Source organism: Syngnathus typhle, linkage group LG1 (genome assembly GCF_033458585.1).
Source record: "Syngnathus typhle isolate RoL2023-S1 ecotype Sweden linkage group LG1, RoL_Styp_1.0, whole genome shotgun sequence".
Classification (NCBI taxonomy): domain Eukaryota; kingdom Metazoa; phylum Chordata; class Actinopteri; order Syngnathiformes; family Syngnathidae; genus Syngnathus; species Syngnathus typhle.
This window is the reverse complement of record NC_083738.1, coordinates 19,288,237-19,305,731: the sequence shown is the minus strand read 5'-3', so window position 1 is coordinate 19,305,731 and position 17,495 is coordinate 19,288,237. Positions and strand designations below refer to the sequence as shown.

The 17,495-nt window shown below is 40.9% G+C and overlaps 2 protein-coding genes across 3 annotated transcripts in view; one reads left to right on the top strand and one right to left on the bottom strand.

Moving 5' to 3' along the window:
- LOC133160667 (follistatin-related protein 5-like) overlaps nucleotides 1-2,023 on the bottom strand; it is a 70,880-nt gene extending 68,857 nt beyond the window's left edge. For both annotated transcript variants that reach the window (XM_061288556.1, XM_061288566.1), the window contains exon 1: nucleotides 1,803-2,023. The gene's annotated coding sequence lies outside the window, so the exon portion shown is untranslated. The remainder of the gene's footprint in view (nucleotides 1-1,802) is intronic.
- An 8,268-nt stretch (nucleotides 2,024-10,291) lies between these two features.
- Nucleotides 10,292-16,510, top strand: LOC133161414 (dihydropteridine reductase-like). Its single transcript, XM_061289906.1, has 7 exons — nucleotides 10,292-10,496; nucleotides 10,602-10,694; nucleotides 11,275-11,371; nucleotides 12,267-12,407; nucleotides 13,622-13,730; nucleotides 15,230-15,313; nucleotides 16,160-16,510. Exons 1-7 carry the CDS (start codon nucleotides 10,413-10,415, stop codon nucleotides 16,260-16,262), a joined length of 711 nt encoding a protein of 236 aa, XP_061145890.1. The 5' UTR covers nucleotides 10,292-10,412; the 3' UTR covers nucleotides 16,263-16,510.
- Nucleotides 16,511-17,495: the final 985 nt, after the last annotated feature.

Below are 17,495 nucleotides of genomic sequence, written 5' to 3'. Positions count from 1 at the left end.
ATGAAGTGTTGTGCTCTTTAGCATGTTTACCGTGCACTCATAACTAGCACTGCTCTCACTGTTATGTTTTTATATTGTATTTCCTGCTCACTCTTGTTTGGAGGATCAAACCCAGTCTGAGGCTTTTTGTCTTCAAACGAATTTCTGAAGCGTGGAACTCCGAGTGGATTGTTGGATTGTTATTGCCAAAAGCTTGTTTAATAGAGACGGCCGAACAAGGCACATTTTCCATGTTGGGTGAACTCCTGCTCCATGTCAAGGCTCTTTTTTTGTTTTGGCAGATGTAAGATGGCTTAAAAGATGATGTTGGGTAGGTCACCAATTGCTATTCGCTGCTGCTCAAACATGCGGCATCAAATGCCAGATGTGTGTGGAAATGCAACAAGGGGGGTGATAAACTACTGTGCCAAATAGCGGACGCTAACTATACTAACTCTGTAACAATTCTCTCAAAGTTTATTACTAGAATCACTTGTGGAGTTTGTTTCCCATATGTATATAGGCACCGTGTTAATAATTCATAATGTTATGATGGCAATAGTATTAGTTTTATGAACACTTAGACCTACCACACTACTGTACTGCATTGCGATTGACAGTGACTGCCTGCTTCACATGCTTTACAGTGAAAATAAAATATTTACATAACTCTGTTAAATGACAGGGTTCCAATTTTAGATACAGTATATACTGCGTACAAAACATATGGGAGTAAGCACATGCCTGCCTCCATTTAAAGTATCTCTAATTAACTCAGAATAAATTTGAGATAAACAATCTAATCGCTTTGCCTTTTTAACAGTTGTTTATAGCTTAATGCAATCGAACAATGCATAACACTTGTTTAAACACAAATGGTGCGGCAACACAACTCTCAGGCATCATTTAAACCGTTTTGTCTGCATGACTGTGTTACGCTGTCACCTGGTGTCTGAGTCGCACACTCGAGTCGGCACCACAATGATTTAATCATAATGCATTATTTAGTATTTAATTCTTTAAATTTCTAATTATGTTATGATTATATGATTTTACAAAATATATTGGTAGAGCGCTCTTATCCTTAATTATTATTATTATTTTTTTGAACACAAAAAAAATTACAAAGTTGATTTTTGGGTACCGAAACAGATTAATAACATCTTTAGTCAATCCAATAGGAAAATATGATTTGAGATCTGAATTTTTATGTTACAAGCATAGTCACGAACCAAATTAATCTAATATCTCCAGGCACCACTGTGTATATAGTTCATTATGACCCCAGTAGGACTCAGGGTTTATGTTGTCTATGAGAAGTTAATCTGATTTAAACCACACACACACACAGACACACACACAGACACACACACACATACACACGCATGCACACACACACGCACACACACACACACGCACACACACACACACGGACTTCAACTACCATCTGCTGCAATGATTAAAACACTCCCAGAGCGACATCATCAAAACAATCAAGTGACCCCTTAAAACACACTCATGCACATGTATGCGCACACGCACTGACACAAACACCCACAGAAGACATATTAATGCCCCCCCCCCCAAACAAGATAAAAACAAAAGTCTTAATTCCTGTGCGCCAAAACGGTGTCACTCAAGGATTATAGCCCCTACCCACCCCCACCATCACCATCACACACAGACACGTACAAAGTATTTGGTTGATAAATGAAGGCAGAGGTTCCACATATATCAGATGTGTCCGATTATTTGACACAGATATAACTCACTTCTGAAACTGCAAACTAGTAAAAAAAACAAAAGAAAAACCATGTCTTTACCTCTGTGTGTGTATCCACGCGTGGAGAATTGAAATAATAATAATAATCCACACGCGCAAAATTCAAAAAGAAATGCAAGTGAGCACTTGCAACAATCCAACCGGTAATTCCCAGTAACAGTGCGGTGTAACGGAGATCCGTCCGTGTAGTGTAGTACTGGATGGACAGCTCCCAACGAGAAGCAGCACGGTTGTGTGATCTCACCTTGGCCGCGCACTGCTCGCGTGTGCCCCAGCAAATAGGGAGACGGCGAGCTCACCTCCGCTCGCGTGCACACCCCCACCGGCGGATTTGCGCGGAGTCACGCGGGGAGAGGGAGGAAGGGAGGGATGAGGGGAACAGGAGCCAATCCGGAGTAGGCGACACAAGCGGATCAGGCAAACTGTCCTTGAGCAGGATGCTGCGAGAGAGAGAAATGAAACAGTTGGATTATTGGCTGAAAATAACATGGACAGGACTTGAAATCAATTAGATTGTAGCCACAAAATAAATGTGAAGTGCACGCAAAATAGTAAATTGTGTCTACAAATTGAGCCAGTGAGAATAAGAGTAGGCAGGCTCACACTAAATATGTTAGCACAGGGGTATCGAACACTTATATTGCGGGCCACTTTGTAGTTACGGCTTCCCCCAGAGGGCTTCTATGACGGCGACACTAAATAAATGTTTAATCGTCTCGTATTGTTACATATACACAACGAAGTGATAATTACATAATTGTTTGTCAATTATTGCTCCAATTACTGTAAAAAGGGTCACAAGAATATTGCAAAATCTCAATGTTAATATTTATTACACATGCCAAATTAAAAATGTTGTCCAGATTTTAACAATGATCACGGAGGTTGACATGATTTGCTTTCAAAATAATGCTACAGTGGGCCAGATCTGGCTCCCGGGCCTTAAATTTGATAACTGTGATGTAGTGGAAAAATTCAATGCGATGAGAATAAAGTAAAAAAAAAAAAAGGCCTAAAATTCACCTATGTAGAAAACAAGTGGCTGACCGACTGGCTATTGTTGTATGCGCTTCGTCACAAATGAATGCAGGTGATGTAGGACAAACACGGAAGAGGAGGAACAGGGGAAGAAGCTCCCTTGACATTCCGTGCACGTGTGAAGAAGACGGCCCGGTGGCATCTGGGTTTATAAACCAACGGCAAGTACATGTCACACGTTGCCAATTCATCAAGTGAAGCATTAATGTACCGAATGCTAATTGGATGAGATGTTATGCAAAGTTGACGCTGACATTTAGTGTGTGCGTGTGTGTAGGTTCGTGCATGCATGCGTGCGTGTGTGTAGGTGAGTGTTGAAGATTTTTCTGTGAGCAGTCTTGCGTGTCACCTTTTATTAGGATTTAAATCCATAGTGTTTCAAGAAGGTTGTTTCAAGACAGGGTTCTGTTCAAACTGCTGGGTCAAATCTAACCCAAATTGGGTGGAAGAGTTAAGACAGAGCTGGTTCCAAAGGGATCGAGCCAATCCCGAGTTCATCATAACCAGGATTAGGATTTTAAAACAGAGTAGGGGTGAAAGGTAAGGTTTTAAATTGCGGTTTTGTATCTGGTTAGTTTTAAGACTAAATTCATGTTTCATGGTAAATTTAAGGATTCAAGATAAATTCACTGTAAGGATTTGAAGAAATAAATCATGGTTTTGATCATAGATTCAAGATAGGGTCAGGGTTTCAAATAAAGTTTATGTTTATGTCAACCTAGGATTTGTAGAATCTGAAAACCGGATTAGGCTTCAACGTATGATTTCAAACTAGGATTTAAAGACATGTAGAATCTGAAAACCGGATTACGCTTTAACGTATGATTTCAAATTAGGGTTTCATGACCGGATTCGAGTTTGAAGTGTTTGTTTCTAAACAAGTTTATGTTTTCTAGATACGGGTTCAAAGCATGATTTTACACCAGACTGGGGGTCCAAGAAAGGGTTTCAAGACAAAGTCTGGGTTTCAAGCTATGGTGTCAAAGGAAGGTTTCAAAACAGGTGTAGAGTTCTAAACCAGAGTAAATGCGTCAAGGTGGGATTTTAAATCATGGTCTCAAGAAAGCTTTAGGGTTTCAAATTAAGGTTTCATGGCCAAGGTTTCAAAGTAAACACATTTCAGATTGAAATCGCGAGATTCAAATTAGGATTTGAAGACAGGATTAGAACGTCAGGTTATGGTTTCAAGAAAGGGTGATGTTTTCATCTGTTGTCACTTTCAACCTCAGCTCTTTGGTGTGTCTCTAAATATACTTTGGTTTTCTCCACTGAAATGTTCCAATGCGGCTGAGTATTTTGCATTTGAGAGTGTTTCCTTCTTTGTGGACGAGTGAGAAGTCAGCGCTAATGGAATAACTCACCAGGGCATCCATAATGCAGCAGCCATTGATCTGAAAGCCTTTGTCTGTGCTCTCGTATCAAGGACCACTACATTCATGCCACAAAGTACTAAAAACAAAACTTGGCTGCAATGGCACACACTGCTTTTCACTTAACATGCGTGCCAAAGTCATTACACAAATTAGCATTGCAAGCCTGCTGTGGCAGGGTTAGCGTTTCAAGCAAGGGGTTTTGGTTTCAAGGCAGAGGAAGGCTTTCTAGGAGCATCTCAGGACAAAGTTGGGGTCGTAGGTCAGGGTGTAACTCTAGAATGGGTCAGCCTTTAAATCATTCAGAAATTGGGTTTCAAGAAGAATTTAAAGAAAGGGTTAGTGTTTCAAACAAGGGTTAGGGTTTCAAATTAAGGGTAGAAACCTGGGTCATGGTTATGTTTCAAAATAAAGATTCATGTAATAGTAATTTCCAAAGTTGGCCTATCAAGGTAAGACTTAGAGACAGGTTTACGGTTTCCAAATAGGGATTGAAATTTGAGTGAAAAGCTTCACAGATATACGTACGTAGGCCAGCACACACTGAAGAATGAAGCCGACTATTTTTTGATTGAACTTTGCTGTGATTGAAAGTGAACAGCTGAGCTACCCCTGACTGCGTTCAAAAACTTCTTCCAGAAGGACAAAAGCACAACGCACTTCAACGCTGATCCATGTTGGGAAAATGAGCACTGTAACCTTGTGAAGTGCTCTTAGTCATACAGGACGGTGTTTCCCGAAGGGAGTGTACTTGGACTGATCACAGCGGGAGAGAAACAAACCCAAAGAGAAACAAACCCAAAGGGAAACTTTGCTTTGACGTAAAAGACAGGATGAGGGTTATTTTGAAAGAAAGTCAACAGGGGGTGAAAATTTAATGAGCTCTGCCAAGTGTAGCGTTGGCACTGGATGATGATCAAGGTGCTGTGGACATAAGCATGACATTTCTGATGGTACTCTTGATGTTAAGATCCATGTGTGGGATGTGGGCGTAGCTAGCTAGCTAACTCAACTAAACTTTATTAATGGAGCACTTTAAAAACGACCACAGTTGCATTCAAAGTACTGGAACATAAAGTCAAATAAAGACAGCTAAAATTTTATTCATTAGACATGGTAGTTGGGGAAGACCGGTTAGGATGAATAGAATTAAAGATGTGTGGTTAGGGGTAAAGTTAGGGTTGTTCAGATTACAATGATTTTAAAGTAGTTGTGAATTGAAGGGGTAGAATTTGCATCTGCAATCCCACAAAAGATGATTCGATACGATTCTCAATACAAGATACGATTAAAGGGTGCAATGATTTGAAAATGTAGTGTTTGGATTTGTCAAATCAAACCCGACTTTCCAATTCAAATTGTTTTTTGTTACACCCCTTGTAAGAGTAGGAATGGGTGTACAGAATTAATAAATCGATTGAAATGTGGTGAGGCTTTTTAGGATTCAAGTTTGGCTTGTTATTGGAGGGTTTCGGATTAAGGTTGCGTTAAATTACCGTTGCGGTCGTTACGATCGGGGTTAGTGCTAGAGTTATATTTGTACAGCATATTGTAATTATGTATTTTATTTCTATTTTTTAAACTAATATCGTTAATGCTTGCACATCTGAGAGCTAATGGTGACACATCGGGATTATCCCCGGCACTGGAGAGCCGTCTCAGCGGCCCTTTCCAACTAGCATTGATATGCATGCCTGCATTCTGTCCATATTGCCATCAGATCTCATTATGCAAAGCAAACGAACATGGCAGCTTCGGCACGGACTTTGCCTCAGCGGGGGGCCTGAGGGCGGGGGTTATCTTTCATAGCAAATGACTGCGTGATGACAAGCCTCATCCCGTTTGTATTAGCATTCCCGGTGGGCTGGCGCAGGTTGTGCTAATGTTGTTTTCAGAGACTGTTGTGTAAATATTGACATTTAGACAGGTGACAGAGAAGAAATGTCTTGATGATGCAGGTCAGGGTGAGATATTGGGATGCCCATTTTTAAACTAATATAGTCCCATAATTCCTGAACTGGAAAGTCATGTTGATGTGTAACAACAAAAGAACATAAGACAACACAACTCCAGTGAGAACTCAGAGCATTAGGTTACATTGTCTTTTATACCATGAAACTGCCAATAGTGTCGAACTATTTGGCTTTAGAGAAAACCAGAATAGTTATGATTAAGGTATGTGAAGGTTGGGGCGATGGGTTGGAGTGGTTAGGGTCGTTAATATATGGGTACTTTGGGAGGTTGACTTGGAATCATTTGGGGCCTTTTAGAAAGGTCATGTTTGAGCAAACTCCTTCTAGAAAACTTTTCCAACCATCTTAAACTCGGGTGTTTCGTCTAAATATGTTTGAGGTGAAAACTTACAGAATCCTTTCTATAGTGCCACATGCTGTTGCCGTGGCGACGTGCTGTCTGCAAAGAAAAACTGGGCGAAAACTCATCAAAAGGGTTATTGTCCTTTGTGCCTGCATCAATTTGCCAGTACCCCAAAGTGACTAGAATTGTTAGGACCCTTTTATAGCCACTTGCAGCTCTAGTTTGTGTTGAGTTTGTGTTCAAGTTACATATTACAAGTTAGAATTCAAGGTGAAGGTGCTAAGAGTTGTTGAAAACTATCCAGGATAAAAGCAGAATTTGTATAAAGCTTCACGGTCAACCATCAAAGATTGTCGGCAGTGTCATTTGTTCTATTCACATACTGGCATTTGGTTCAATAGGACAACAATAGGAGAAATAAAACAAGCATTCAGCACTTATTACATCCGATATTTTTTGTTTATACTTGAAAATGTCAAGGTTTATTTCAACATATATTAGAAGGTGGAACATTGTCTTACCAGAAAAATGTCTTTCTTTCTATTTCTAATACCGAGGATCAGTCGTCCCACTGCCAACCTGCCTCGACAGAGATGAGCAAACGCTTTCTGAAGAAAGAAAAGAAAAAAAAACTCAAAAGTCAAAGAAGCCTTTAAAACATGTCCTCTTAGTTGTCTTTCAGCATCTCACTCACTTTCTCTCTGATCCTTCATTACATGTGTGAGTCAAGCATTTTCAAAGGGTAGGAGTTCGGAGTCAGACTGGTTAGAGTGAGGGTCTTTAGAGTTAGTGCATTGTTTTTATTTTATTTAATTTATTCACCAGGCTATATTAAGGCATATACATTACTTTCTCTCCGGGATCAGGGGTGCCGCCTCACGTGAACGTGGAATAATTCCAAATCTTGATCCTTTGCAATTTATTTTTTATTTTTATTGTTTCTTTGCACACGCGGGAAAAAGCAAGACCCCAATAGTCACCCGCGCAGATGCTGCTGATTACCTTCAACTTACCGCCAATCTCTATTTAATCACAATGGCACCCTCCTGTGACCAACACCTTGGGGAGCGGCTTACTAATTGAAACACGCTCACGTTCACTCATATTTGTAGGGCCATAATCGTTACCGAAGGTGTTGCAGGGTTTTAAGTCCCACTTCTGACAGTAATACTGGGTTCGGTTGTACTCTATGCTAAAGTCAGTGGTTTCAAATCCCTATTTGGGTCAGGGGCATAGTCCTGGGTATATTTAAATGGTGGTCTGCGGTCTAGACCTATTCAAGGTCTTATATGTGGCCATTTGCTGTTACAGATCAAATATGTGCGTGCGTCCCCATATTGGTTGCAGACTGGACCCATCTATATTCAGGACGACTATATGACCACCATGAGCCAATCAAACCACTTGTTCACTCAAAGTGGGAGTGATGATTCAAGGATGACTCGGATTTAAAGTGACTCGGAAAAGTATTTTTGAAAATTAATGTACGGACCAGTATTTTTTTTTTCTTACGGAATGTACGTATTTATTGCTCCCGGATTTATGCCAAAGATGTTATTGGTTTCAAATTTCGCTTCTGACAGTAATTGAAGCCATGGGTTTGTATCTCTTCCAAAAACGTTGATGGATTTGAAAGACACCTCTAACACCAGTTTATGGGTGTGATCGTTGTGGGGTCATTGGTTTTTGAATCAAGCCGAATCAATTTCAAATGCTGTGTTTGTGTTTGAGTCACACTTCTGACAAATTTTGGGGCAGGGTTGTCTATCTAGAAGGCATTGCTGTTCTCGACCCCCATGTCTGACATCATCTTTGGAGCAGCTGTATCTATTTTTGATTTTATCAAGGAAATGTAACTTATTCGCCAACGCTTTTTCCACATTACGGACATAAGTCACAATTCATCAACTTAAATATGTAGAAACACATTAAAAAAATCGGGAAGATGTTTGAAATTTGCCCAAATTAAAATAAAACCATAACCCAAACTATTATGTGCTTAGTCATCATTTCTACTCAATATTTTTTTACAGCATCACTTAAGTACTAATCATTTTCAAACATCTACACTACCGGTACAGTATTTCTAATTATTGGCATGATCAGGCTGCGAAATTGTGTTGTGACATCAACGAATGCCCCAAATTAATCCTTTAAAATAACTCTTTTAAAAATTATGCTGATTTAATAGGGTCCTGATATATTATGCATAACAATTAATCTTGTTGCTTGAGCCCACATTAAACATGCTTGTTTGATGTGTTCAAGACTTTACTTTTCCTACTGGCAAAGACTTTTAGTAAAGACCCATGAGGACATCTAGTGTTCACTAAGGTTAACCCATTTAAAGAGCTGCAAAGAAAAAATCCATTTAAAGCTATGTCACATGTATGACATGGAATAAAGTATTGGGAGAACTATCCACAATTAAACACGGTCCTCTCCGTGTTTACCTAGCATCAGACCAATATCAGATCTTGCTAACATCTGCTCCGTATTTACTAAAAATGAATCATAACCTTTCTATCACCGATACTGTATGTTTTTCATACGGCCCTCTGAAAAAGAAAAAACATAAGTACCATATGTGTCATGCGAAGAAAATGAATTTGACACCAATGTTCTAAAGCCATAATAACAAACAAAAGACTGATCTTTTTTTGACAGCGGTCTTGTGATGGATCTCATTACACTGTGCAAGTGTACCTAATGTTGCGACAGGTGTCACCACTCCTACGACCAGGGGCATAACAAGCAGTCTGCCGCTGTCTTCATTAATGCAAACTTGGGGTTCCTGTTGTGGGCGGCAGCAAGGCTAACTTCATGTTTGTTGACAGGCTGGGTGTCAACGTGTCACCCGTGTCACTCATGTCCCTGCGCCTCCTTCAGGTGCAGCCAGCAGACTTGCATTAATGAGTGTCTCGTTTCTGGATCCAACACACCTACTTAGTGCTCATCTGTTCTGGAGGAGAAAACAACCCAATTCTTTTATTGAGGCAAACTATTTTACAAACCACTTTATTTTGTTGAATTGCTACTTGGTACCACTCAAGTAAATGATATCTACTCGAATCATCGCTTGATAATTAATCTGTACGTCTTTTCAGGGGCAACATTTTTTCATCCTGTGGGCTACATAAGACTGCACACTTCCTAATTAGTATTAAATACTCTTAATATATTCGATTTATTTTTTTATATATATAACACATTTGAATGTTTTCCGCTCGTAATGAGCTAGGATAGGCTCCAGCACCCCCACCCTTCCCAACCCTGGACAACAGGATGAGCAATGATAAGAATGAATGAATGAATGAATGAATGAATGGATGGATGGATGGATGGATGGATGGATGGATGGATGGATGGATGGATGGATGGATGGATGGATGGATGGATGGATGGATGGATGTGTTTTTAATGCATGTATCAAAGATCCACTATCCTAACGCAACAACAACGGGGTTGAAAACAGCAACAAAATAATCATTTTCTCTGATTTTTGTTTCCAGTGTAAAGGGCTCTTTAGCATAAAAATTACCATCCAGGAGGTCACGCGTAGTGTGACCAAGGCCCCTATTTACTCAGTTTGGGAGATATGTTATTTTACGTCCTTTTCCCGAGGTGGTATCTTTAAACTACATCTTGATTGCTACTCGGCAACAGTTAAGCACCAGATAAACTTTCTCTCTCGCTTATCATTTGATTACTATAATTGATATAAAACCACTTGCGCGTGCATACACGGTAATCGTAAAGCGTACGAAAGCAAAAGTAACAGTGTGTCGTGAACGCATCTTCAATTCTGCTCCACCAACCTGTTGCCGTCCAAGGGAGCCGCCTCCTCTCCTCTTTCTGCTTTCCCTCTTCGCCAGCTGCCTGCCTCTCCCCCGGCTCACTCCTTGGCTACTCCACCAGGTAGACGCATGGCTGCTAATAAAGTGATAGTTTACGGTGGGAGAGGCGCGCTGGGCTCCAAGTGTGTCCAGCATTTCAAATCCAAAGGATGGGTGAGTGCCAGTGAATGAGTTGCTAGCAGAACACGCTAACGCTGCTAACTATACAGCTAGCCCCCGGTTCAGCGAGTTCAAATAAATGTGTTTCTTCTAACTTAGTGGGTTGCCAATATCGACATGGGTGCTAACGAGGACGCTAACGAAAACGTCATTGTCAAGTTGACAGACTCCTTCTGCGAGCAGGCTGGCCAGGTGGGTGATGACAGACAGCGAAGAGACGATTCTTTTAGTTTATACATCTAGACATTTCATACACTTCTACGGAAACTATTAAATTAATCGTAAATAGTAACATCCTATTAGTTTGTGTGGGGGACTCGAGCTGTCGTGGTCGCGTTTGAGTGACCGGCAGGTGTTGCGTTCAAGTTACCTGGAGAATGTATGTATTTTTTCTGGTCGTTTGTTGCGTGCGTGTGTGGGTTTTTTTTTTTTAACTCGCCTGAACAGGCTATTTGTTTGGTCAAATACAGCAAAAAGGCAACCCCTCAATTGTTCATAATGAATGGTAGTACAGTATAAACAACGAGAATTAGTAGTAATGTCAATTACTGCTAACATTCGCATGTGAACAAGTCAAACAGTGAATTCACTGCTTTGAAAAACATCCTTTGTTGATAAGATGCCTTGTGACCCAGCGTCATCAGCTGACACAGATTTACTAAAAAAAAAAAAAAAAAAAGGTTACTAATCTCCCCCTGTCTAGCCCTGGAGAGCATAATGTGTTTTTGATGTCTCAACAGATTAAAAAAATAGAACACTGATTTATTCTTAGGTCACATCAGATGTGGCGCGCCTGCTTGGAGAGCAGAAGGTGGACGCCATTTTGTGCGTCGCCGGTGGATGGGCAGGAGGAAACTGCAGTTCCAAAGGTAAGAGGTTGCTTTGAACAAGCAAAACTGAAACCAAATAAAATCTGGTTCAGAATTTTAGTGAATTTTAGTACATGTTAAAGTACTATGACATCTCTCCAGAATTAAATGTGTATCCTTGGTCTCTTAAAAACAAATTTGTGATGAATCTTGGTCAAGAATTACTGCAAATTAATCACACTTGACGGGTGGGCAAGCACTATGGAGACCCAAAAAGACTTTTAAAGAAGCTCTGACATGGGCTGGCAACGACAACAACCATCCTCTGGGCGCCCTACTAATATATCAAAACACATTTTTTTGCAAAATTTCACCTTGTTGTAGAATTACAGGCACCAGCAGGAAGCTCTACTGGTAACCTAGCACTAGCCAAGGCGCGCCGTCTACATTTTTTGGCTCCACCTGTTCCACATGTTACTGTTTACATTGAGTCTTTGACGTCAGAACGTAAAGAAACATTGACGCATGCACTCCCTTGCAGGAGGTCCACTCCACCGTATATTTTCTAAATGCCGCTCCGCGCTCACGTGAACGAGCGTGTCTGACTACGACATGCGTTTGCAAACAGCAATGTATTTTTTCCTGGTAAATAGTGGAAGTGATCATCAAACTTTGGTGACATTTCCCGCCTATATTTGCTGGCATAGGCTTAAAAAGCTTGGAAATTTTGCTTCACACATCTGTCCTGGATTGTTTCTTAAAATTGTGACTCATTTGGATGAATTACCTCATAGTAATTTGGCTATGAAACCGGTGTCGGCGGATATTTCTTCCATCTTCTTGGGACCGCGCTTCTAAAATACAAACATTTCCCTTGGACACAGGTTTGAGATATTGTGTGTCTGTTATGACTGCATCATATTTGTGTGGTTTTTTTTTGTCCTTCCCACTTCAGACATGTACAAAAACACAGATCTAATGTGGAAACAGAGTGTGTGGACCTCCACCGTCTCCAGCCACCTGGCGGCCGTGCACCTGAAGCCAGGAGGTCTGTTAACTTTGGCAGGCGCCAAAGCCGCTCTGTCAGGAACCGGAGGTGAGGTCCGCTTTTGTGTGTTTGTGTGTGTTTACCCATTCTCATCCACGTGAGTCTATTGATCTGTGCGTGTTGTCCCCCGGCCTGTCAATACAGATGATGCATATAATAGAAAGCACTGTAGGGAATCGACTCTCCTATCAGAAGATGTGCCGATAAAATGGATCTGAGCAAGGGAGAAGAAATGGACAATTCCTTTGCTTCGTAAACAGAAAGTCGATGCTCTGATACGCCCGTTTGTCCATCAGCCGGCATGCTGACCTGGCCACGACCCAATCGCTTCGCTTCGATCACTGGCAAAGGGAGGCCGAGTCAATATTTAGAAAGTAGCAGGCTGGAGTTCATGTGGAGAGACTGCTGCAAACTTTTGGAATGTATCGAATAATCTTTTGAACTTTTGAACTGAAGTTATTGAAAGATTGTATACATGAATAATATAGCATAAAAATTACTCTGTGCCGACGAGCAAGGACTGTCAAGTGGTGCTCAGATTGAAGCTCAGAATGTTTTAGCCAGTCAGAAACCAAAAGGAATTATTTTCAGGAAAAGGCACAATTATAGCAATTAAGACAAATCAGGTTACCTGATACAGAACTATAGTCACTCTGAGTATAATGTTAAGTGTAAAACTAAAATAATGTAATTAATATAGCATTGAAATTATTGATAAAATACACATTGATGATTAACCCTCAGAGTTGAAGATAAATTCTCCCAGCCTTATTTGCATAGCGTCTGAAAAGTAAGATTGTGTTTAAAAATATGTATTCTGTAGTCTAATACTTTTCTGCACTCTGCCAACCAGACTCCCCTGTCGCTTTAGTGACACATTGGACACATTACAGTATTGGCCATTAAAACAGATTGTACTGTAAAAACAAACGAGCTCATTAGGTCATCGTCAATAAAGCAAGGAGATTGAATCTACACCCTGTCTGATAGTAGCAGAAGTCCGCGCTCCCAGGGTGACCTCAAGTCCGTTGCATCCGTTCTAGCTTGGCTTCACGTTGGTAAGGCGCATGGAGGAAAACTCCCCTCGTTCTCATTGGTCCATTCTTTATTGGCGTGACCGTGCCAGACGGGAATTCTTGGAATTCTTTGGAAAGCCACTACTTTAGTGCAGCCGCATGCTGCAGCTAGAAAACATTCTCATCCAGCTACTTTTGTCCCCCCCCCCCCCCCCCCCCCCACCTATTTCCTTTGTTGACCCCAAGGCATGATGGGCTACGGGATGGCCAAGGCCGCTGTGCACCAGCTATGTCGGAGTCTGGCAGGCAAAAACAGCGGGATGCCTTCCGGCGCTGCTGCTGTGGCCATTTTGCCGTAAGTCCTCAATTGCTATGTTTCGCAGGTTGTCGTGCCAACCTTGTGTTTTACACTTAATTATCATTGACTTTCCAAACAAATAGTGACTGTCGAGCTCATAGCCTCTGCACCCCCTTGTCAACCTAACCTAGGTGTGTCAGCTTAATTTGTTAACTGTGGAACACACTTAAAATCTGTTAACCAAAAAAAAACCCAGCACCTACCAAGGCATGGAAACAGTCCCTAATATAGATGAAGTTGAACTGCTCACAGTGTTCTACTGGTATTGTTCCATAATGGTGTCAAATTCAGATCATCTTGAAAAGTATCTGATATTAATTAAACATAACTCAAATGTATTTTTATGGCATTAAACGAACACGCCATTTTCTTTCTTTTATTTGAACATTTGCAAAGACAGACACCGCTGTGCTGTGATTAGCCATGTTGTCCATGCGTCACAGACGGACCGATAAGCAGCCAAACGAAGATAAGCAGCAGACAATCATCATAAATTAGGACGCGAATGGCAGATCTCTGGTGGGCCTGTTTTAGCTGAATGGTTGTGTCCTGTTGCACCATCATGGCAATCTAGAATCTTTTTTTTTTTCTCCTGATCTTCTATCTATCTTGCATTTGGTTGCACCTTCCACCGCAGCGGCAGCGTGCTAAGAGGTAGCTGTCACACGTGTTTTGCATTAGTCCAATGACTTGCATGTCTGCCACTTTTCACCCCCACGCGCCAACTTTCGATCACATGACCGATGCCTCCTGGCATTATAAGGCAAGCATGTGGTTTCTTGTGCGACAGCTTTTTCTGTTCTTCTATGGCCACAACATTAGGCACACCTGCACATTGCAGTCCTCAATTGATCCTCAATTCTACCACTACAAAAGTGATATTGCTCGATTTTAATTGACTGAGATATATTCTTTTTGTCTCATTATTGTGTGAGTTGTACAGAAAGAGATTTCTGATATTGGGGTTGCCTCTTAGTTGTCAAGAGGCAAAACCGCACACCGCTGTTGAAATGCAATAGTTTTGTGACATAAAAAATAAGACTAAGATAAATCATTGCAACACACCGTCCACCATTGTGACCTGACATGCTTAACTCATTTGAAATAAAAATAAAAAAAACAAATGAAATCCTTAGTCGTAACCAGGGATGTTGGCTGCGTTCAGTTCTAACCTATCACATTTCAACTCATTTCAAATTCCAGTCAGCTAACCTGCCACAAACTACAGTGCCTCTAATTAAACCTAAATAAAGCTCAGCTATTATAGTATTATTATTGGGCGGGGAAGCATTAAAAACATTTAACAAATGTATTCATGTCAGAATATATTGTTTTCTAATATAAAATTATTTTTTTTTGTATTTCTTTGTATGTTTTCATACTTTTTCTCCACCAGACATGTTTTCTAACATTTGTATTTGCACATGATGATGCTTTGAGTCAGACCCAGACACTCGCCCAGCTCCTGATTGTCATCTACCTCCGTTTCACAATAGGGTTACCTTGGATACGCCCATGAACAGGAAGTTCATGCCAGATGCTGATTTTGGCACATGGACACCTCTGGAATACGTTGCAGAGTGAGTATGAGTTATTATAATACCACTAACCTATCACTCATTATAAATATCTATTAATTATGGTACAGTAGACATTTTATTCTGTAGTGTTTAACCTCCTTTTTTACACATGTACGAAGGTCAAGTAAATTAAAATATGATTTAAGATACAGTGAGAACGTTAATTAAGGTTTGATGTTAACAATTTTTAATTTTTTTTTAACACAATGACATTATTTCCTAGGAGTTATTTTGAAATGAGAACAAATACAGATGCATTTAGACAGATCCCAGACCTGTGAAAAACCTCATGGGATTATCGGGGGGATTAGATTGAGATTGGATGAGGGTCGATAATATAAAAGAATCCGCCCGGCGGGGGAAATGAAAAGTGATGGCCATCGTTTCAAGCATTCTATCTTTTTTTTATTTCTTATTAGCACGATAACCTTGCATGTGATGAACGTGTCAGAATTTCTCACATGGTGCGTTTGACCGTTCTGAAAGCGTTTGCATTAAGCCTCCTGTCGTGATCATTTCTGAAGAACAGCAATAATGTCCAGTTGTGAGTTTTACGTGGGGCTTGGAAATAATCCAAAAGGGCTCAAATCAAAAGGTATCAATTTAAACATTGGTTATGTATTCTCATTTATAATATATTACAGTGACAGTGACTTATTTTTAAGCATATATGAGAGTTTATAATGCTATTTATGATAGATTTCCATTACCTCCCATGGGGAATAAATGTTTCACAACCCCACTGGTCCCTATGAATGTGTGTGGAGGTTTCACCATGATACAAAATCCACTGTTGGTGTTTGCGGCCATGTTTTAACCTTTTCTCACATCTTTCCCCCGCTTCAGAACATTCTTCAAGTGGGCCACGGACGTCGACAGGCCGGTGTCTGGCAGCCTCATGCAGCTGCTCACTTCCGGCGGTAAAACTGAGGCCGTGGCGGCGCCATAGAGGACGGACAGACGGACCGCAGCAGTGGCGACATTGTCATCGAGGGAGAATGGAAGATAAGGATAGAGAGGAAGATCAGGAGATGATGGTCTGAAAGAAAAGGGGGAGGGGTAAAGAGGTCAGTGTTAAATGAAGGATAACAGCGCCATCTACCTGTGTATGTTACTATTGCTGTTAGGCAATGGCTGCCTGTCAAAAACGTGATTAAAAAAATATATCATAATAAAAGAACCATTGTGATATTCAAAGGTGGGTTTTGGTGTGAAAACATGATGGGCCAAAACATTAAGTGCACATAATGAGAACCCAACAACTTAATAAAACGTAGCATCCACCAGATGGCAGTGTTTGACAAGAGTCACGCCCACATGCACGGCTATGTGTTTGGGCATAAAAATAATTTACACACTGCTCTGAGCTTGCCTCCCTCTCACCTTGGCGAATGCAAATGCTCGCTTGCATCCATTGCATGACCAATAGATTATTCCAACGGGCCTGTTTTCACTTGTGTGCACAACAGCAGATCGTATATTCAGCAGCAGCAGAGTAGGGAGGCGAAAACTCATAAACAGGCGCAGTGTTAAATTCTGCTGTTCCTCAGGCTGCCTGCCGTAGGAGCGCACGCGTGGCTGTTGACAAGCTCGCCGCGATAAATCACCGCCGCTGAGGATTAATAGGAAGAAGCAAAAGCGGGGCCCGGCTCCCCGGAGAAGCTGATATGTATTTATTCGAGGTGGCGGGATCATTCACAGGCGTGAGCGCCTTCTCCCATGATGCCTTGCTGTTGCACCCAGTGAGTCAGTTCTGCCTGTATGTCACAGACATGGAATGGTGGGGCGATGAATTTGACCCTGGGATTTTATGGCTGTGTGGAAGGGGATGCTGTGCACTCAAAGGTCAAATAAGTAACACCAATCGGATTAAATAATGAGCCAGCGCTGCGTCCAAAAGTGGTGTTTTTCCTCTTCAAAAAAGGAGAAAAAGCAAATGACAATAATATAACTTGGAGAAAGTCCCCTTTTGTTTACATTTTAAGGTAACTCATCATTTTTTATTTGTAAATATAACTCAAAAATAAGGCAACGACTGTTACTAAAACACATTGACCACATCATTTTACCTTGAAATCTGATCTGGGCCCATTTTTTGTTTTTATTATTGTCCTAATGAAACAATGCACAAAGTGAAAACAAAACGTCAACATGAGAAAATATGAATGTGACCCGTTTTCAT